The sequence below is a fragment of the Sorex araneus genome, chromosome 5, assembly GCF_027595985.1.
Source record: "Sorex araneus isolate mSorAra2 chromosome 5, mSorAra2.pri, whole genome shotgun sequence".
NCBI classification, from domain to species: domain Eukaryota; kingdom Metazoa; phylum Chordata; class Mammalia; order Eulipotyphla; family Soricidae; genus Sorex; species Sorex araneus.
The window spans coordinates 83,646,188-83,667,755 of NC_073306.1; the positions used below are offsets into that span (position 1 = coordinate 83,646,188).

Sequence of the window (21,568 nt, forward strand, 5' to 3'; positions counted from 1 at the left end):
TCCAACCACCCCAACGACCTCAGCGGCTTCGCCTCTCAGCGTCCCTCTCCACGACGACGGCGCGAGGTGGGCGGGCCCGCGGGTAAGGGGGCAACGGCGGATGCGCTAAGGGCCGAGAGGGGGCGCAGCAGAGTGCGCGCCCGGGGCGACAGTGGGCGCCGCCAAGGCGGAGCAGCGCATTGGGATGGGCGGGGCCACGTTGAGCGGGGGGCGTGGCTACGAGTAAGCGGGAGTGTATAGGGGCGTGGTCACGGCGGGGCGGGACGGACGGGGCTGTCGCGGAGACAGAAGCCCTGGCACCGCCCCGCCTCTACCACCGGCCCCAGGTATTTGGTCTCTTAGAGGCCCTGGGAACCAGGGTAACCCACTGAACAGGTCGGGTCCTGTGGCCCGCATAGCTTGGATTCAGAAGCCTCTTATAATTGTTTTGCGGGCCACACCTGGCGGTGCTCAGGGCTTACTCCTGGCTCTGCTCTCTGCCTTGGCCAGCTCAGTGGATCATATGTGATGCAGGGCTCGAACCTGGGTCTGCCAGGTGCAAGGCAAGCACCCTACCTGCTGTACTATCTCTCTAGACAGTTTGTTTTGGTTTGGGGAACACACCCAAAGGTTCTCAGGGCTTATGCCTGACTCCCAGTGGTAATGGGGGGCCCTATCTGGTGCCAGGGATCAATTCCAGGTCTGTGGTGCGTAAGCCTTCCCCTCTGTTCTGTCTCTCAGACCTAGTCCACTGGTAATTTAGTGCCCTGCCCTGCACCCCCGCAGCCCACTCTTCCCGCCCCCTTCCACTCTGCCCTGATCCGCTGTACGAAGGACCATCTCTGATGGGTCCAATCTGCAGCCTTTTGTTCACCCAGCTGAGCACATAACATCTCTGGTGTCCTCACTTCACACAGCCAGTCTTTTGGGGAGCTTTTATTGTGTGTCTGGGGGAACGAATGCACACAGGCCTGCCTCCAGGGAACTCACAGTCCGAGGTGAGGCAGACCTTCCTCAAACCATTTTGCAGTGATCACCCCAGCACCAGAGGTGTCCCGCACCCCAAGGACCTTCTGCAGGTGCAAGCAAAGGGGGTAAGCCCCAGAAGAAAACTGAGACCTGACCGGAGTTCCCTGGGAACCAGGGAGAAAGAGCAACCAGGAGGGCCAGGTAGTCCCTTGCAGGGTGGGAGATATGGATAAACAGGGAACCTGGAGGCCAGCGACCGGGTCAGGCCAGCAGAAACTATAAAGGCCTCGGAAAGCTTTGACTCAGGCCCAGAGCAGCCATGAAGTGCAAAGACTCTCAGGCAAGCAGGGATAGGCTTGTGTTTGGTTGGAGTAACTGGTGAGGAGGTACCGAGTGAATGCAAGAAACTGATTACTGTGTTAACTGGGTTAACTGGGCTGTTGACTAACCGGCAGAAACGTGCACATGCGTGTGCAAACACAGTCCAGCCTGAGAGAACATGAAAGATACGTAATATCTATGTTCAATATCAATCTGAAACCACTTCACCAGCGCCATTTCGCACGGTTATCCAGCCTCCACACACAGGGCCCAAGGGGGTGGGCAGTGTGCGCTGGGGAAGGGCACACTGGCTTCCCAGTGGACCCCAGGAGTCCAGCTCCTCGCCACGAGCTTCCACAGGTGGCACTGCTGGGCTGTGTGCTGCTCTCCCGGCTCCTGGCAGGGCACCGGGCTGCGTCCCGGCGGCAGGCAGCAGAGCAAAGGTGGGCTGGCCCCCGCATGCCGCATCCCGTCCTCAGCGGTCCTGGCGCCGGACTGGCGGGGACGGGGGGTGCCGGACGGGAGGCAAGTCATAGTGTCCAGGGATGTGACTGTTTTTGGGAGAGTCGTAGTGGCCAGGAGGCAGGCCTGGCGGCAGTGGGGGCTGGGAGCCCTCGGGGTCTCGGTCTGCAGAAAAGAGGGGAGCCGCTGAAGAGCTGGAGGGAGCTGGTCCCCGCAGCCTCTCCTTCCCTCACCAGCTCCTCAGCTACCAGTGGGCTGCCGCCTCCCACGAGAGGAGGACTCGGTCACGGGTTTCTGGGCAATTCCGTCCTCCTGACCAGGGGCAGGCGGCCACCAAGCGACACACCCACCCCCTCGGGAGGCAGCCACACCAGCCCAATCTGAGGTCACATCTCAGCCCAAACGCCTCGCTCTTGCTGCCTCAGTCTCCCCTCTGCCCCTCCTCCCCCCTGCCTCCCAGCCCCCCATCCTGAGCGGGAGGGAAAAGGAGAGAGTGAGGACTCACCGCGTGCTGTCGGGAGGCTGGGCTGCTCGTAGGTGCCGCTGTCTCTGTCTCTCTGGGCCCGGGGCTTCCGCTGCTGTCTGGGCAGGGAAGCGGAGGGGGGCCCTTTCATCTCAACATAGCTGCTTTCCCGGGGGTTCCCGGGCAGGCTGGGAAGGTCCCGGATGGTGGCGTAGGGGTTCTCACTGCTCAGGGAAGCACTGCTGGCCCCCAGCCCCTCCTCAGAGATGGGCCCTGCTGACAAGGAAGAAGTGAGACCGAGTGGGGGCGCTGGCTCCCAAGGGCCGTGCAGAACCCCCGAGACCGTCCCACCTTTATTGAAGAAGGCGCCTGGGCCGGTGCTATTGCTGTAGGTGTAATTTCGGTCCAGGCGGCAGCTCCCTGGGGAGAAGGCAGAGTAGTGGAATCCCACCTCCAACAGTGGGGCCCACCTCCCTTCCGGGAACACCCCCTCAGAGGAGCCATGCTACGGGCATCAGCATCTGCGCCCGCCCGCCTCAGAAGCCCTGCTCAGGCCCTACCCCTGTCTGGAGGCCCAGGAGGGGTGTCTCGGCGGTGCTTCCAGTCGGCAGGCAGGGTGGCATGGCTGTCATGCCCCTGGGCTCCCCCTGACCGCTCAGGGCCCTGGAGGCTGGCAAAGAACTGACCCCCGGGAACCTAGAGGACAGGGTAGGGTGGGAGAGGGAAAATTAGTTGGCTTAGACTGAACTTTCTAGAGCCTCAGCGGCTTGACCACCTGCCCCCGGCCCGCCCTGCAGTCACCCCCAGCCCCAGCACTGACCTTGTTCGGGGGCGGGGGGCGTGGGGAGCACTGTGACAGGGTATGGTAGCTAGGGTTGGAGTAGTAGTGGCTGTAGCTAGGGGGGACATCTGCATCAAGAGAGGAAGGCAGGGCTGTGATGTGACCTCACCGGCCAGCAGCGCCGCCTCTCTCTGTACCCCAGCCCTGCTCGCTCCCAGCCCTAGGGAGGAGCGCCCCTCCAAGCCCTCCCCTTGGCACCTCTGAGCTCGTCCTGGCCCAGAGTCTGTCCCCGCCACCTTGCGGCTCACCTGGCATGACATACTCAGAGCCGTCCAGGTGCCCGCTGCTGTAGGACACTGCCAGGTGGGGGTGCTCCTTGCCCTTCTGCCAGTGGCGGTAGCCAATGAACAGTGCCAACAGGGCTACCACCAGGGAGCACAGCACAGCGATGCCAATCACGGCCCCCAGGGAATGAGAGGCCACAGGAGAGGTGGGCATCATAGTGAAGGGCTCCTGGCTCCCTGTGGGAATGGGGTGGTCACGCAAAGTGCTGCCTCGGCTCTGCCAGTGAGCTCAGAGCACAGGGCTTGTGTCTCTGGACACCACAGGAATGAGACCAGAACTCACCAAGTCTGCAGGGGGCACCGCTATGGCCAGGGGGACACACACAGGCCCCAGTCTCCGGGTGGCACCTTTCTCCAGGACCACACTGGCATGGCTGGGAGCAATTGGCACCAAACATTCCTGGAGCACAGCCTGGGGGAGGGTCAAGAAGACAGCTTCAGAGGGGCCAGGGGACAGCAGCCTTGGCCCTGGCTGGCTGGGAGGACCCCTAGCTCGTACCTTCCAAGCAGAGGGATCCAGTCCAGCCTGGGGGACAGAAACAGCTCCCATCCTGGGGCTGGCAGGTCCCGCCGTGGTGACACTGGCAGGGCTGGGCACAGTCAGCGCCCCAGTATCCAGGAGGGCATGCTGCAGAGACAAGGTTGTGGTCAGGCCCAGCAGGGTCAGCACCTCTGGAGGGACCCCTCGGCACCCACGTCACTGAAACTTTCCTCTTGGCTTTGGTCTTCCCAGGGACACCAAGGCTTTGCGCTTCCCTACACTGCCCCCTAGCGGAGCTGATTAGCAGCCCACCTCATGCTACTTGCCCCACTCCCGCACCTGCTCCACACCTGTCTACTTCTTTTCTGGTTTGGGGGATTTTTTGTGCCACACCCCACAATGCTCAGAGCTTACTCTTAGTTCTGCTCTCAGGAATCCCTCCTAGTAGGGCTCAGGGGCCATATGGGGTGCCAGGGATCAAACCCAGGTCAGTCACGTGCAATGCAAGCGCCTTGACCCCTCCTTGTACTACCTTTCTGACCCTAGACCTCAACTCTTTTTGGTTTTTTTGGTCACACCCGGCGGTGCTCAGGGTTTACTCCTGGACCTACACTCAGGGATCACTTCTGGTGGTGCTCGGGGAGCTACATGGTATGCCAGGGATCGAACCCAGGTCAGCCACTTTTAGTGCCCTCTCCACCATACTGTCCCTTGAGCCCCTCAACTCTTAAATAAGTGCTCTTAAATAATACCACTTCCAGTGTGATTTGCACATAGTTGACACCAGAAATTTACCTAACAGCAGTGGCCACCAAGCCCTGTGGGAAACTGTCCTTCACCAAGATAATGACCCTCTGCTCAACGAGCAGGTAAGTTTTCAGCCAGTATTTTCTTTTTATTGTCAGTGAAGCAAGGTAAGTTTTTATTGAAATGTATTTAGAAAAATGTGAGGAGAGAGAAATTCAAAAGGGAATCTGGGCTTCTCCACGGTGGAATCAGACAAGCAAAGAAACATACAAGCAAGCAAGGGGGGAACACGGGCTTGAAGAGCAAGCCAAAGCCAATCTTTTCTTAATTTTGAGGGACCCGTTCCTGTGGTACTGGGGGTCACTCTCAGCAGGGCTCAGAAGATCATGTAGTTCCAGGGCCCAAACCCATGCTTCCTGAAGTCTTAAAGCCTGCACTTAGCCCATTTTTCCCACCCAGTGTTTTTGTATTAAGTTGCTTCTCATGCACATTCTCAAAATGTGTTCTCCTGGGGCTGGAACAATAGCACCGAGGGTAGGGCGTTTGCCTTGCACGCGGCCGACCCAGGTTCAATTCCCAGCATCCCATATGGTTCCCTGAGAACTGCCAGGAGTAATTTCTGAGTGCATGAGCCAGGAGTATAAGCCCTGTGCATTGCTGGGTGTGACCCAAAAACAAAAAAATGTGTTCTCCTAAGGCTGCTTGTTTATTCCAGTGGCACTGATTGGGACCCCAGGGAGACTCCTGGTACTGAGGATTGGGGAATCCATGTGCTGCCAGGGATCAAAACCAGGGCTTTGCACATTCAAGTCTGAGCCATCTCTCCAGCCTCCTGCTCAATTTTCTGACTAGTTTGTCCCCTCATGTTCCTCATATAATCATGTGGGAAAGAGATGATATTTTTTAGTTTTGGGCCACACCTGGTGGTGCTCAGGGATACTCCTGGCAGTATGGTGGGGGAAGCGTTTGCCTTACATGCAGCAAATATGGGTTCTATCCCCAGGACCACACAGGTTTCCTAATCCCCGCCGGGAGTGATCCCTGAGTGCAGAGAGAGCCAGGAGTTAACCCTGAGCACCACCAGGTGTGACCCCCCGCAACACACACACAAAAAAAAAGAAAAAGAGAAAATGTGTCCAAAGGGAGCTGATACTGTTCCCATTCCCCATAATGGTCCTTTTTGGAGCCCTGTGCATAGACAGGACAATCGTTCCCTGACACGAGCATGGACAGCAATAATCAGCCTGTAGAGACACCCAGTGAATGCCCAGCTGAGACTGCTTACATGGGGCCAGACACATGGCGCAGCAGGTCAAACACTTGCCCTTGCACACAGCCAACCAGCAGTTCTATCCCTGGCACTGTAGTGCATTATTCCTTCCCCCTCCACCCCGAGTAATCCCGGAGTGCAGAGCCACGAGAACACAATGAGCACCACTGGGTACAGCCCAAAAGCCAAAGGAAAAAGAGAGAAAGGTGGGGCCTCAAGGCCGCTACCTACGCTGGGAACAATCGAGGCCCGTCCAGCCAGCCAGGCAGTAGCAGGTCCCGTCGGAGGGGTGGCAGGAGGAGTGGTTGGCACACCTGCAGGGGACGCAGCGCTTCCCGTAGCGGCCGGGCTGACAGGCTGGGGAAAGGAGCTCTTGGTGACAGGGGCCGGGAAGGGAGCCCCACCTTCTGTCAGGCTTGACCCGATCACCTCCCCTCCTTCCTGCTCCCACAACTGTTCCCGGGACTGGAGCCAGCCGCAGAGACCAGGAAGAGGAAGAGAAAGGGGGGTGCTCTGGCAAGGGGCGCAGCCCCATGCTCTCCAGCTGGCAGGCAGAGGGTGGGGGGTGGGCAGGAGTCTCACTTCTCTGGCAGGAGGGGCCTCGGAAACCAGGGGCACACACGCAGTTGCCATTCTCAGGGATGCAGGTGCCCCCGTTCTTGCAGGTACAGGTGTTGGTGCAGTTCACTCCCCAGAAGCCCTCAGGGCAGGGCAGGTGGCAGCGGGACCCTGTGGGGAGGGAGTGAAATGAACCCGGACAGGGCCCACCTGCTTTCCATGGAGGCTTGGACACATTTCCGGTCAGATGTTGCCCTGCCTCACCCCACAGAGAAAACGTCCCAGGGGCTGGAGTACAGGCTCAGCAGGCAGGAGACCAGCTTCAAGCCCCATGACTCTGCAGAGTTCCCAGCACAAGAGAGAACCAACCAGAAAGCTTACCTGTCCAGCCAGCCTGGCATTGGCAATGTCCATGAAATGGGTCACAGCCATCAGCATGATCACAGTCACAGCGGCTGGCACAACCTTCACCAAATTGTCCATTCTTGGGAGAGAGTGGAAGGGGGCCACTCAGCTGGGGCAGGGGATGCCCTTCCCACCCCCAGGGAGGCTGGTGGGAAGCTAGTACCGGGCAGGGCTGCTCGCAGTGGACCCCCTGCCATCCAGGGGTGCAAGTACAAGCTCCAGTTTGGGGGCTGCAGGCTGCTCCGTTGGCACACTGGCATGTGGCATTACACCCAAAACCCCAGGTCCCAGGCGGGCAGGGCTCTGAACAGCGTCCATGCTGCCAACCTGCAAAAGGGGCTGGCAGTTAGAAAAGGGCCCCACTGCTCGCACTGCAGTGAGTACACAGGGTTGGGCTGGCTCAGGTCTGGGCTAGAAGCTATTGGCGGTACTGAGGTGACGGTGGCCAGACAGGAACAGTAAACAGAGACGGCCAAGGACTAAGCAGTGCCTGGGTGTAGAGGTCACCCCCCCCCTACTAGTTGTTGGTTGCCTTTTCTGCAAGGGAGGGGGTGAAGGCAAACCCAAATACTTAGGAGGCTCCAACAGGGAATGAAAATTGTGAAGAGGATCGACAGGGAAGGGTGAGGCTTGGAGAAGGGGTTTTGTTCCCCAGGACATCATACGATCCAGCTAAGCACAATGGTGTTAGAACCCCGTGAAATGGTTGCCCCTGGTGGACCTCGGCCCCTCGGTGGCACCGCACCGTAACGTTCTGCGTGACTGAGGACGAAGAATGTTTACCAATGCGGGGCCCCTGGACTGGGCTGTTCGGGTCAAGCAGGAATTTTACAGTGGAAGGAAAGTAAAGTGGATACTCCAGGAAGGAAGAAGGCTCTGGGCAGCTTTCCCAGGGTCTCGCTAGTCCATTGGCTCCTCCCGGTCCCGGCTGCCCGTCCTTCAACGCCCTCGGCCGGCGCCGCCCCTTCTTCTCGAGGCCCCGCCCCTTTTAGCGGGCTTTCTTTCCTAGGCCCCGCCTCCTATAACAGCCTCGCTCTCCGCCCCTTACAAATACCTTTTCCTCCGGAGGCCCCGCCCCCGCCACAACCATCTTCCCGAAGCCCCGCCCCTTACTTTCCTCCCCGGGGTCCCGCCCTCTTGAAGCAGCCTTCCAGAAGCCCCGCCTCTTGTAGCCGCCTTTCGCCGCCCCCCCCGCCGCTCCCCCGAGGCCACGTCCCTTGCAAGTCCTTTTTCCCGAGGCCCCGCCCCTCGCGCCGTCCGCCTTCCCCAGGGCCCCGCCCCTCGCGCCCGCCTTTCCTCCCGAGGCCCCGCCCCTCGCGCCCGCCTTTCCTCCCAAGGCCCCGCCCCTCATGCCCGCCTTTCCGAGGCCCCGCCCCTTGGGCTGTCCTCCTTCCCTAGGCCTTGCCCCTGACGCTCGCCTTTCTTCCCACGCCCCGCCCTCACCATACCTTCCTTGCAGATGCAGGAGCCGTCGATCGGTGAGCAGGCGAGGGCGTTTTCGCACGAGCAGCGTGAGGAGCAGTTGACGCCGTAGGTGTTCGGCGGGCAGAGGCTGGCGCAGTGCGGGCCCTGGAAGCGGGTGGGCGGGGAATGAGCGGCTGGCGCGCCCCCGGCCTCCCCAGCCCGCCGGCCTCCGAGCCCCAGCGCCTCACCGTGTAACCGGGCGCGCACCGGCAGAGGCCGCTGTCGGCCTGGCAGACGCCGCCGTGCAGGCACAGGCAGTGCTCCTGGCAGCCGGGCCCGTGCGTGTCCTGCGGGCAGCTCTCGTTGCAGTGCAGGCCCGCCCAGCCCGGCCGGCACGAGCACTCCCCGTTCATCGGGTGACAGCTGCGGGGGAAGGTGGGCTCAACCCGGGTACTGCCAACCCCCTCCCAAGGAGGTGGCCTGGCACCTTCTCTTCCTTTCGGGGGTATCCTTCCGGCCTGTGGAACTGCCCCATGGGGCTTGCCGCTACTCCCCTGGACTCCAGCATCCCAAGCCTGTCGCAGGGGCGCTGAGCCCACCCGTACCTGAGGCTGTGCTCCGTGTCGCAGGTGCAGGGCACTTGGCAGCTGAGGCCATAGAAGCCGTCGGGGCACAGGCGCTCGGAGCAGCGGTCTCCCGTGAAGCCGTGTTCACACAGACAAGCGCCGTTGGCTGGGAAGCAGCGGGCACCCGGGGCACAGTCGCAGGTCTCTGCGCAGTCCTGTCCGAAGCGGCCCACGGGGCACTCCTCCCGGCACCTGGGCATCTCCATGGGTAAGCCTGGGCCTCCCCTCCCCATGGATAGCCCCCTCCCCACAGCCAGAGCTGTCCTTGCCAAGGCCACTCACCGGTCCCCAGTATAGCCGGGTGAGCAGCGGCACTGCCCTGTGAAGCGGTCACAGTGCCCACCATTGTGGCAGCGGCACTCCAGGGAGCAGTTGGGTCCGTGGAAGCCCTCGGGACAGGGCAGGGAACAGATGGTGCCCTGGTGGAGTTAGAGGTCTCAAGCCCCAAGTGCCTAGGCTGCCCGACAGCCACCCACCCCAATGGTCCCATACCCGGAGCCCACATGCAAACCTGCCCAGGCCCACCCAACCCCCATAGTCAGTCCGGGGAGCCTCACGCCTCTCATACCATCCAGCCAGGGGGGCAGCTGCAGGAGCCCGGGGGGTCCTCGAAGACACCCCCGTTGTGGCAAGGATGGGTCCGGGGGCAGAGGAATCTATTGTCTCTGAGGAGGCAGGACAGCTCACAGCTGCTGGGCACAGGGTGCGGGTCAGTGTCCAGGCCTGGATTTCCAGGCTGATTCCCAGAAAGTGCCAATTTCCAGGCTGGCCACGGCAGGCAAGAACCCCCAGCAAGCAAGCACCCCCGGTGCAGAGATGGGGAGACAGCAGTCGCCCCCCCAGCCCTCCCTCTTCGCTCAAGTCTCAGGGGCGTCCCACTCCAGGGCTTCTCCCTGAAGCTGGACCCTGGGCCTCCAGCCGCGTGCCCTTTTCCCTCTCCTGTGCCTAGGAAGACTGTCATCCCATTAATGCACTGCCCCCCCGCCCCCGCTATTACCCACCTGGGCCCAGTTCTTCCTGGGGGACAGAAGCAGGCTCCAGTCTGGGGGTGGCAGGGCGCCCCGTGGCACTGGCAGCTGAGCTGGCAGGCGGGACCATAGTGGCCTGGGCGGCAGGGCTGCAGGCAGAGTGGGGGCTGCAGGCCCGCAGGGCAGAGGCAGGCCCCAGTCTTGGGGTCACAGGAGCTGCTGTTGCCACAGAGGCAGGGCCGGTCACACTGGGGGCCCCACACTCCTGGGGCACAGGCTGCGGGACACAGAGGCAGGGCGTCATCAGGGCCCCCGGGCCCCCACCCCCGCAGGCAGGACCCGGGGCTGTGTCCTGAACCGAGTCCCCGGGCCCCCACTCACCGCTGGAGCAGTCGTCACCCCTCCAGGCTGCCGCACACTGGCACTGACCTGGCGCCACACAGCGTCCGTGGACACACTCCTGGGCACAGAGCGCTGGGCAAGGCAGGAGGGCAGGCTGCACCCCCGTGTCCTCGGAGGCCGACCCCACCTTCCCCCCACCCCAGAGCCCTGCGTGCTGCCCCTGGGCGCCACAATCTGCTCAGCGCTGACAGGACTCGGGCTCTAGAGCCCCTCTTGCTTGCTCTTCCTCAGCGCCTTGCTGGGAAAGGGGGGGCGGGGTCCTCCCTCAGCGAAGGACTAGGCATGGGCACAGCCAGAGGGGCTCGGCAAGCAAGGCAGCGGGGAGAGGGTCAGACCTCCAGTCTGGGGGGCAGAGTCTGGACAAGGCAGAGACTGGGGGAGAGAGGGGGACCCCAGTTTCAGGCTGGGGAATGTGGAGGGGATGTGGGAGAGATGGGGTGGCGGGAGACAGGGACACAGTGGCCGAGTGGGAGGTGCAACCAAAACAGGGGAGAGTACACTGGGCAGGGCGTTTGCCTTGCACACAGCTGCCTTGGGTTCACAGCCCCAGCACCCCATATGGTCCCCTGAGCACAGAGCACCGCCCAGGGTGGCCCCCAAACCAAACCAAACCAAACCCAAGGTATCCAAGTAGCCCCTGATGCGCCCCCACTCACGGACGCAGGCCCCGCTGCTCTCGTAGAAACCTCGACAGCACTGGAGGCGTCTCCGGTGGTCGATCCTCACCACCTGGCGGTACACGGTCCGGTAGACCACCCTGGGGAGCCCGGAGATGCCCTGAGTGTTCCCTGCTCCCGGGCACCAGGGTGGCCGCCTCCACGCCCCCGGCCATGCACCATGAACACGTGCGGCTGCACCGTGCCTCCAGCCCGAAGGCCCCCCTAAATCTCGCACTGGAGAACAGGGCTGGGGCTCGCTCACGTGGGCCGTGGACAGGTGTGGGGGCTCTCCCAGGGCCTTTCGCAGGGCTCGGGGGGCAGCAGGCTGAAGGGGCGGGACTGCGACTCCTTGGTGGTGGTGGTGAAGCTGCGGGACAAAAACAGGAGCTCGGAACTGGCACGAGGGGGTGGCAGGAAGCAGGGGCATGAGGACTGGACAACCCAAGATTTGGGCCTGATTCCTCCAAACTCGACCTCCCTGTCCCCTCCCTTTTATTTATTTATTTATTTATTTATTTATTTATTTTTGCTTTTTGGGTCACACCCGACGATGCATAGGGGTCACTCCTGGCTCTGCGCTCAGGAATTACTCCTGGCGGTGCTCAGGGGACCATATGGGATGCTGGGAATCAAACCCAGGTCGGCCTTGTACAAGGCAAGCACCCTACCCGCTGTGCTATCGCTCCAGCCTCTGTCCCCTCCATTTTAAATGGATCCTTCCAGAATAAGGATATTTCTGGGACATTCCCCCTTTCATAGAGCCCCTGTCATAGTCCCCTTGGGAACCCTGGACTTCCATGCATCCCCACTCCCTCCCAAGCTCGGGGCTAAACGCACCCACTCTGCTCTGGGCTGAGGCTGAAGCAGATCTGGACAGAACCATCCACCCCACCCCGTCTCCTTTCCTAGGCGGGTCCCCTTTGCCCTGGGGTGCTGGCTCCCATCTGTGCCCACCAGGAGCTACAGGCCATGGACAGACCTAGGTGCGCAGACACAAGGTGGGCCCCACAGAGAGGGACATGGTGGGTTAGGGGAGCATAACAGGGGGAGAGAGAAGGTAGGGTGACGGGAGCGGGAGTAGGAGAGAGAAGGTAGGTGTGAGGCAGCCAGGGCAGCCGGAGGGGAGAGAAGGTAGGAGTGATGGAAGTAGGGCAGGAGGAGGAGAGAGAAGGCAGGGGTGAGGCGAGCAGGGAAGCAGGAGGGGAGAGAAGGCAAGGATGAGGGGGGAGTAGAGCAAAAGGAGGAGGGGAGAGAAAGAGGACTTAAAGGAGCAGAGAAGCAAGAGGAGAGGAGAGAAGACAAGGCTGAGGGAAGCAGGGCAGCAGCAGGAAGGGAGAGAAGGTACGGGTGAGGGGAGCAGGGCAGCAGCAGGAGGGGAGGTCGGGACGGCTGGGACTGTGCCTCTCACCTCTCCCAGACGCTGCAGGTGTTGGGATCACTGTGGTTGAGGCCTGTGGTCAGCCCGAGGCCCAGGGCCAGGAGCAGGAGGGGGTGCAGAAGCAGGGGCGACACCATTCCTGAGGTCAGCGGCAGGCTGGGCTGCACAGGGACCTGGGCGCGGGAGGGCAGACGTTGGGGCTCTGGGGCCCCAGCCTGGCGCCACCCCCCACCCCCTGAGTCTCTCCTGCTCTCCCCAGGCACCCACCCCTCCCTCCTGGGGCCCCCAGCATCCACACCTGCAGCCTCAGAGGGACCCGTCCTTATGTCCCAATCCCAGCCACCACCACCTCCCCACCCCCCACCCCCGCCCCCAGCCCTCCGCAGTGCCCAGAGCAGAACCTTCCAGCAGCAGGAGGCAGTGAAGGAAGCAGTTACCTCAGGTGCTGAGGCCCGTCACTGGGGGTGTGCGGGCAGAGCCCCAAAGCCTAAAGCCGCGGGGGGCGTCCTGCAGAGGTGGGGTGGGAGTGGGCTGCGGCCTGGGGGGCCCGCGGCCAGCCCCCACCGCGCGCTGGCGCCGTTCATCCGGACTCGTGCCTCCAAGCTCAGCAAAGTCCCGCTTGAAATCAGGCATGGGGGTGTTGACAGCACGGCCAGCACTCCAGAGACCCCCCTCCCAGGCCAGGTGCACCGCCCAGGCCAAACCCAAACTCTCGGGAGAAGCCCCCGCCCCCTGCCGGCCCCGCCCCCCGCCCCCACTTGCCTCGCCCAGGAGGTGGGGAGCAGGTCGGGACCTCACATGGGCAGGGATCCCGGCGCCCCCACACCAGGCCCAGGCACCCACATCTGCTTGTGATTTCTCCGGGGTTGGGAAGGTCGCGGCGGCTGGCCCGGGCCCCCAGAGCATCTCCGGAATGCGGCCCAGGCCTACCCCGTACCCCCCACCCACGCACTCCCAGGGCCCCCTCACTCCTCCTCCAATCAGGGTCTGAGCCTTGTCTCCAGATCCCTCTTTGGGGAGATATCCGCTCCCCAGCTTAACCCCCTCTCACCCACGGTCTGCCCCCCACCGTCATCCCCACCTTGGGTCTCTGCCCCCTCCCCATCTCTCTGGCTAGGCTCCCCTGGCACAGCCCCCCACAAATCTCCATCCCTCCCATCAGCGCCCAAGAGACTCACCAGGCCTCTGTGGCAAGCTGGGTCTCCAAGGACACAGAGGAGCAGGGGCCAGGCCTGGGGGCCCGGGAAGGCTCTGGGGAAGCCCCAGGAGGGGATACAAAGCCTGAAAACAGGAAGTGAAGCCTGTTCTGAACTTGTGATGGGGTGTAGGGGCAGAGAGCAGTTAGCTGGGGGTCTTCCCACCATCCCGAATCAGAATGGGGGATGCCTGTCCCCAGGCTGGCCAGCAGCCCCCATCACCCGCAAAGCACTCACTCCTCAGACAGCCCAGCTAGGGTTGTCCTTGCAGCCAGGGCACGCCCCCGACACCCACACGTACAGCCCCTCACCACCCCCAGGGGCACGGGGCCTGGCAAGGAGTCCAGCCCATGGGAGCGGAGCGCCCCCTCAGATTGCACAGGCCTGCGGGGAGCCCCCGGCTGCAGCGAGGGGCACAGAGCACCAGGAGCAGAGGCTGGGAATTGGGGTGAGCATCAGCACCCCCCCAGCGCCTCTCCTGCCTGGCCTGTCCCAGAGGGCGGGAGAGCCCAGGCTGCGGACGAGGCTGGTCAAGGGTGGGGCTGGCCACCAGGATGGGGTGCAGAGGCCAGTGGGGGCCGGGAGGGGAGGGATGGGCGCGGCTCCCCCTTCCTCAGACCTAATGTCTAAGAAGCAGGCTGGGTGCTCAAATCCCTCAGCCCGCCCGGGACCCCTGGCTTCCCCCACTGGATGCTGGCCAGCTGTTTTGTTTGTTTGTTCTGGGGGGTCACACCTAGTGGTGCTAAGGTTTATGCTCTGCTAGGGGCTCGGTGCGCCCGCCACAGGCATCTGAGTGGCCTCCCGAACCGTGCTTCTTCAGGTTCAGACGGGGCTTCCCAGGCCCCCTTCCGAAGCAACTCTGGTTTGAGGGACCTGTAATATACCCCCACCCCCAGTCAGACCTGCTGGCACTGAGCAGAGCCTGCCCCCTCTCACTCAAGCTACCATCTGCCCTTGGTAGCAAACTCCATTTCAGGGCTGAAACTGAGAGGGTGAGCCACTTGCCCAAGGCCACACAGCCTGCTGTATAGGCTGGAACGCAAAGCCAGGCTCCCCATAGCGTCGGCCTCACCAGAAACCCCGAATGCTGGCCAGAATCCCAAGCCCTTGCATTGCTTTTTAATGGCCTCAGTTATGGGGGGCCGGGGGCGGGGAGCCAGGCCGAAGCTTGCACTGGAGAAGGGCTGGGGGCCAGCGTGGGAACCGGGACGTGTTTATAGTCAGGAATGAGCTGACACTTCTCACCCCTCCAGCTTGAGATGCAAAACAGCTGGGCTCCTGGCCAGCCCAGGGTCCCCAGCCCCCAGCCCTGCCTCTGGGTCACAGAGCCCCCTCCCCTGCTGTCTCCAAGCTCAGCCCGACTCAGGGAGCCCCTTCCCCCTCCCCGTGGTCCCATAAGAGTCCAGGGTCATGGGGAGGGGGCAGGGCTGGCCCAGATCACACAGATGGCCCCTGAGCAGAGTGCTGGCCTGAGAGGGGACCCGAAGCATCCCGCCAGCTTGTGTGTGGGGGAGGTGGGCAAAGGGTACTGGGTGCTCCGTCTATACCTGGGTGGGCCCCAGTCTGTCTCCTGGAGGGGCTGGGCTGAGACGATGGCACCTTCCCTGGGGGACTATCCTCTGCACTCGTGAGTAACGGTCACTGCCACAGACTCCATGATGCTGGGCTGGTGATGGGCCCCACGAGAGCCCCTGGCTGGCCTCTCCCTTCCTGCGCCCACAGGCCCATCCCCTTGGCCCCAGCCCTCGCTTTGGGCCTATATTCCTCAAAGAGCTGATTCGTGTGTGTGCAAGAGAGAGAGAGAGAGAGAGAGAGAGAGAGAGAGAGAGAGAGAGAGAGAGAGAGAGAGAGAGAGAGAGAGAGAGAGAGAGTGTGTGTGTGTGTGTGTGTGTGTGCACGCATGCGTGTTTTCTGAAGAACCCCCAGGATGATCCGGGAAAGGGAATGGGCTTAAGATGCTGACAGCGAGAAAGGAAGTGGAGGAAGGGGGGCTGAGCTCCCCCGGGAACCTGATCCCCCAGAATCATGGGCTGCAGGCCAGGTGCTCGGCCAGCCCTGGCGGGGGAGGCTGCCGCTCCCTGCTGGCCTGTCTCTCTCCCCCGTCCTCCTCCTGGTGCTCCCCGCCCCATCCTGGAGGCAGCCACGGACAAGTTGTTTCTGAACCTCCCTTTTCTCATCTGTGAAATGGGAGAGTAACACCCCCGCCCCCTCCTCGGCTCCCTGAGGGGGGGAACTGGGGGTTCCCACCCAACAAGATGTGGTGGCTGCAGCGGAAACCGCCCGCCCCGCCTGCATCTCAGACTTGCCCGTCTCTGTCTGCCTGGGTCTGGCTCTTTGTCGGGTACCCTCTGCACGCTCTGCTCCTTCTGTCCTCTCTCTGCCTCTCGGTCGGCCTGCACAGTTGTGTGGTGCGTTCACCGTGCCAGGGCAACTGCATCCACATGTGGAGTGAGCTGCAGCCACCACGCCCTCACCCAGCACCATGGTCCATGCCCGGCTGCGTCTCCCTGACCTCTGTCCCCGCCGCTCCTCTATCGCCCTCCTGAGCCGTGCTTGTCGTGACAGCGGATGCCCAGCTGGGAGCCTCTGCCCCTGTGGGCCCCCCGGGATGCCCTGAGCTGGCTCTCCTGCCCGAGGGGGCCGCTCGGTACACGGTGGGGCCGCTGTCCCATGCCGACACAGCAGCCTCCCCACAGCCGGCCCGGCCTCTGGCATGCCAGGCATGTCTGCCGGATGGAGGGACAGGAAGCCTGCGTGTGAGCCTCAGGCTGGGCGGGAAGGGGCAGGGGTTAAGGGCCGGCCTGTGTTCTCCGCGCCGCAGGAAGCAGAGCTGGAGGGTCCTGGGCCAACCTGTTTACTCACCAGGAAGCAGGGAAACTGCTGGGCCCTGACTCACCAAACAGCCAGGGCACGCCGTGGGGGCGGGGCTGGCCCCACCTGCGAGTGGGTGCTAGTGACCCTCAGAGCCAGGCCGCAGGCCAGCGCCTAGAGGGCACAGCTAGAATGACCTGCCCGACAGCTGACCCGCCCTCAGGGGCCGCAGAGACACTGGCAGGCTCCGGCTCAGGGAAGGCCGGCCTGGAACACACGGACCCCAGTTCATCCCTGGCACCGTACAGCGTCCCCCCCCCCAAGTACCACCAGGAATAAGCCCTGAGCACTGCCGGGTGCGGCCCCAAAAACCAAAAACAGGAAGAAAAGAATAGAAAAGAGAAAAAAACACAGGTAGACGGGGGCCGGAGATATAGCACAGTGGGTAGGGAGTTTGCCTTGTACACAGAAGACCCTGGTTCAATTCCCAGCATCCCGTATGGTCTCCCTCACACCGTCGTGAGTAACTCCTATGTGCAGAGCCAGGACTAAGCCTCGAGCATCACCAAGTGGGGGCACTGAGGGTGCTAGGCCAAGGGCTGTGTGCCCCTCCCCAGCCCCGGGGTCCCCAAAGCGCAGCGCCGCTCTGGTCACTGCCCCCCACCAGACACCCTGCCTGGCCCCACCTCCACCCCTCACACCCGGTAGCCCACTGACCCCACCACGCAGTCCCCTGACCACACAGTCCCTCATCCACGCAGTCCCCTGTCCACATATCCCCGTCCACACGGTCCTCTGTCCACACAGCCCCCCGTCCACATGGTCCTCTGTCCACATGGTTCCCTGTCTATACAGTCCTGTCCACACATTTCCTGCACACAGTCCCCAGGTCCTACCTGCCCGCCCAGCCTCCTCTTCCAGGAAATTCTCAATGGCTCTGGCCCTCAAGCCTGCACCTGCCAGTACAAACTGGGGGCCCCTGGCCCGGGGGGACCCTGAGGGTCCTGAGCCCAGTTCCTCTCGAGTATGCTGTGTCAGACCCCAGAGGCCCACCCCCCTGCAGAAGGCTGGCCGGGGCCTCCGTGGGGACATGTGGCACTAATCAGGTGACGAGTGCCCCCTCTCTGCACTCCTGGCTGGGAGTCAGGTTTCTCCTCCAGGACGGGCCCCCCAAATCTTCTTCCTCTCTGAGGTTCCCAGAGCAGGGTCTGGCCCCCCGCACCTGGTGGCGGCAAGAAAGTGGGAACACATGGGCAGAGAAACCGGAAACTCTTCCATGGGCCCTGGAGGAGCCAGCAGGGTGGGGTCGGCTCGGGGGCTACCTGTCCCTCCTTCCTCATACCCGCGGCCACCTCAGACAGGAATCCCCCAGCTCCTCCAGTGCCTTGGGGATGAGGCACCCCAGGGCCAGAGACAGGGCCGGGGTCCAGCCCTGATGCTGCACCTCAGGCCCGGCGAGGACACACAGCTCATGCCCCGAGCTCTGAGGGAGCACACCCCGCTGCCCCTGTTTGGGAGGCCAGACCCACCCGCACGCTGTCCCTCTCAGGCCACTTCATTAAACGTGCTCAGGTTAGGGCTGGAGCGACACGGCATTTGCCTTGCATGCGACTGACTTGAGTTCAATCCCCAGCATCCCACAGGGTCCCTGAGCACCTGAGTGCAGAGCCAGGTGTGGCCCACTGGGCTAGAGCCTGCCCCTCAGTTCTCTCACAGTCCTGCAAGGTGGGCACAATCACCACCAGGGTGCAGGTGAAATGCCACAGAGAAGGTAAGTCATTTGCCCAAGGCCACACAGCCAGCACAGCAGAGCAGGGTATGGCCGGGCGGATCATCCTGCCTCCCAGGCTTCGCTCTGTCTCCCAGGCCGACCCTCTCCCCCTCTGATCTCCCCCTCACCTCTCTGTGACCATCCCCCTTGCTTCCCTGCGGGCTCAGTCTCCCTGTCCGGGGGTCCCCACTCTGTCCTGCCGTCCCCCACCCCGAGGCTATGGGCCAAGGATTGGCGCCAGCAGAGCCGGCACACGGCCCCAGCTCCTCACCGCCTCCCGCCCCACTCACCCCTAATCTCTCGGGGTTTCCGAGGGGCAGGGCACGGGCCTGCCTGCAGAGCGGGCTTCCTCTTCTGGGGACGCCTGATAGGGGAGAGCTGGGGGGCGGGGTGGGGAGCCCCGATGGCAGAGCGAGACCAGGGGAGGCCTGGGCAGTGGCCAGGACACGGCAGGGGTGTCTCGGAATGGTGCTGAGCCGATTGGGCTTCAGACAACAGCACCCCCACCCCCGCCCCGACAGCTGGGGCCAGTGACCCCTTGCCTGGAGCCGAGGTCTGGCTGGGCCTGGGAACTGCAGGCCAGCACAAGCTGTCCCTATCCCACGGGACTGGGGTCACCGCCCAGGCCCCTCCGGAGCGTCCCCTCGGACTTGGTCACCCTCAGCCACAAGAGCGCTGAGAGTCGGCCAGGGAAATGAGATGGGGTAAGGGTGAGGGGCTGAGGCCAGAGCCCCTCCTTCCTACCCCCCAGCGGCCCCCTCTTGGTGCTATCACTATTGGGGGGCGCTGCGGGGCCTGGGCGACGTAGGGAAGTATACCCTGTCCCAAACACAGCAGGCACCTGGGCCGGCACATGCTTTGCATGCAAGAGGGTCACATCCAGTCCCCAGCCCTTCACGGTCCCTCAAGCACTTCTCAGAGAAAGAACAGAGACCCCAAGAAACCGCTGAGACCCAGAGCAAAACCAACCAGAAAACCCCCAAACATGGGCCATGAATGTTCCTAGCCCGAGACTCGGATCTGCCCTCTTGTGCCTCACAACTCACGGGGCATGCACTGTTTGACTGTCCCCCTGGTGCAGCTGGGAAAGTGAGGCATAGGCGAAGTCCCTTTTGAGGGGAGGCTCCTAAGTAGTGCTCAGGGGTGCTCCCTGCAATACTCAGTGTCTGTGTGTGGTGTGGGCAGAGGGTCCATAGAGGACAGGCTGGGGCACAGCTCAGGGCCTGAGCTGGGGACCCTCTAGGCCCACCCCAGGGGCACCTGGGTTCTCAGGGGCATCCTGGACGCCAGGGGGCTGTGCTGGGGCCCCGCCCACGACGAGGCCGAATTCGCACCCAGAGCCCCAGCGCGCCAAGTATGTGCCCTGGCTGCTGCAACGCTGGCCACCGCGCAGGGGAGTCGGAGCGCCAACCCGGGAGGGGGCTTGCCTCGCCCTGGTGCTCCTTTCATTCCTCTCCCCCACCCCCCGCGAAGTGAGGGCCCCTTCTCCCTCCAGCCCCAGGGAGAGGGGACCCCAGGGAGAGGGCGGCTGCCCTGGGCGGGAGCGCGGGAAGCAGCCGCATTCGCATGCGACCTCCGCGTCGCTGCGCGTCGAAGCTGCTGCGGCCCCCGTCGGCCCCCTCCACCGTCCCCTCCCACGGCCTCGGTCCCTTCTCGCCCCCTCCCGCCCAGGGGTCTCGGGCACCGCACCGGCCCCCAGAGCGTGCACACGCCCTTCCCCTGGCGTAGGGGGTCGCGGGCACTCACCTGCCTGACAAGCGGCTCCGTCAAACCCTTCTGGCCCGGGGACCGCGGAAGGGGGCCCGTGGGACGGGGCGGGGGTCCTGCCTGCGCCACAGCCCGGCTGCGGGAGCGGCGGCGACCGAGGCTGAGAGCGCGGGGCGGGGAAGGGCGCGAGGGGTGGGGGTGGGGGGCAGGAAGGGGGTGGGACTCGGGCCCGCGCCCAGGCAGGAAGTTTTGACAAGGAAACCGGGAGCGGGGGAGGGGGGCACTGGGGGGTGACTGGCTGGGCAGGGACTGAGGGGGCCGCGCAACGGGGCGGGGAGGAGAACCTCGGAGTTCCGCCAGCCGAGCGGCTTGCGGCGCTTCGTGCATCGCGCGTGCCTCAGTTCCCCTGTCTGCAAATGTGTGTTCTGCGTGCGCCTCCTCCCCAGGATCGCCTGTCCAGTGGGGTCTTAGGACAGACCCCACCCGGGACCGAGCGGCCCCACGCCTAGGAGGGCGAGGCGGGCTGGGGGTACAGGCCTCTGCTCTCCCCGGGCCTCCCCGGGCCACCCCGGGCCACCCCAGGCCACCCGCCGAAGCACACGAAGGGTGTGATCCTGGGAAACAGTCTCCGCCCGTGCGCGCCACCGCGCGTCCAGAGCCCGCCGCCACAGGCGACCCGGGAACCGGGGTGTTCGCGAGGTCCGCAACTTGCACCCAGGGTCACCAGGCTTTCATCGCCCTCATCGGGGCTTTCTGTGCTTCGTGTAAACTCCAGATTGGCCCATTTACATGTTGATGCCCCGCGTGGTCAGGGTGCTAGAAAGTAGCAGAAGCAAGATCTGAACTGAGATCTGAGATCTGTGGTCTGTGCGATTCCAAGGCTTCCTCTGCAAACCACCTGGGCATATAAAAAAGTCAGCTTTTTAGGGAGCACTCGACTTCCTTGGAAACTTTCTAAAAAACGACTTTAATGGGAACAGTGGTGGAGGGAAGATGACACTGGTGGTAGGATGGGTGTTGAAATATTATATGCCTAAAACGCAACTACCAATAACTTTGTACATCACAGTTTTTTAAAAAAAATATATTAAAAATAAGGGCTGGAGTGATAGCACAGCAGGTAGGGCTATCTTGCACGCGGCCGACCCGGGTTTGAATCCCAGCATCCCATATGATCCCCTGAGCACCGCCAGGGGTGATTCCTGAGTGCATGAGCCAGGAGTGACCCCTGTGCATTGCCGGGTGTGACCCAAAAAGCAAAAATAAAAAAAAAAAACAGTTTACTAAGGTGTAGTTGACATGCCATAAAATAGGCCCAACAGGAACAGTGCAGGGGCTTAGAACCACAGGCTTTAAGTGCTGAGTTTAACTCTCCTGTGTCAGATACACCAACACAAATGGCCCATGCAGTACGCAACGTCCAGCTGCACCACAGCTCACACAAAAAGGAACACGGGGCTGGGGAGGGAGGTACTTGCTTTGCATCCCACCCACCCTGGTTTCGACCCCAGTGCCTCACAGGGTCTCCTGAGCACTATCAAGGGTCACTCCTGAGCACCACTAGAAAATAAGAAAAGAGGGACCGGAGATGAGCTACAGAGGGTAGGGCACTTACCTTGCATGCAGCCAAAGTAGGTTTGGTCCCCTGTGCCCCAAATGGTCCCCTAGGCATGGCCAGAGAGAACCCTCAGTGCAGAGTCAGGAGTAAGCCCTAAGCATCACTGGGTGTGGCCATACCACACCGTGCTGAGGATCAGGCTGGGGGTGGTGCCTACCCCAACCCCTGTACTCTGGCCCCCCGATTGAGAATTCTCCATGAGCCTCTTGCTTAAGGAGGGACCATATTAACAGTGGTGTTCCCCAAAA

The 21,568-nt window shown here is 62.8% G+C and overlaps 1 protein-coding gene across 1 annotated transcript; it reads right to left on the reverse strand.

Annotated features, from left to right (window-relative positions):
• Positions 1-919: 919 nt before the first annotated feature.
• Positions 920-19,879, reverse strand: PEAR1 (platelet endothelial aggregation receptor 1). Its single transcript, XM_055138799.1, has 25 exons — positions 19,742-19,879; positions 13,396-13,498; positions 12,655-12,835; positions 12,248-12,390; positions 11,102-11,206; positions 10,837-10,937; positions 10,160-10,252; positions 9,812-10,055; positions 9,379-9,499; positions 9,093-9,229; positions 8,790-9,002; positions 8,433-8,607; positions 8,229-8,349; positions 6,944-7,107; positions 6,757-6,859; positions 6,400-6,546; positions 6,049-6,174; positions 3,819-3,947; positions 3,603-3,731; positions 3,284-3,496; positions 3,015-3,103; positions 2,755-2,890; positions 2,546-2,614; positions 2,237-2,467; positions 920-1,896 (listed from the first exon to the last, which is right to left on the reverse strand). Exons 4-25 carry the CDS (start codon positions 12,352-12,354, stop codon positions 1,745-1,747), a joined length of 3,105 nt encoding a protein of 1,034 aa, XP_054994774.1. The 5' UTR covers positions 12,355-12,390; positions 12,655-12,835; positions 13,396-13,498; positions 19,742-19,879; the 3' UTR covers positions 920-1,744.
• Between the last annotated feature and the right edge of the window lie 1,689 nt (positions 19,880-21,568).

Excerpts from the sequence above, each read along its gene's own strand:
- PEAR1 (XM_055138799.1), bottom strand. The coding sequence starts at position 12,354 with ATGGTGTCGCCCCTGCTTCTGCACCCCCTCCTGCTCCTGGCCCTGGGC. Across the intron at positions 6,175-6,399 it reads AGGCCCCTCCTGCCAGAGAA|CCTGTCAGCCCGGCCGCTAC; the intron begins GTGAGACTCCTG and ends TCCTTTCCCCAG. Across the intron at positions 3,732-3,818 it reads TGGATCCCTCTGCTTGGAAG|GCTGTGCTCCAGGAATGTTT; the intron begins GTACGAGCTAGG and ends ACCCTCCCCCAG.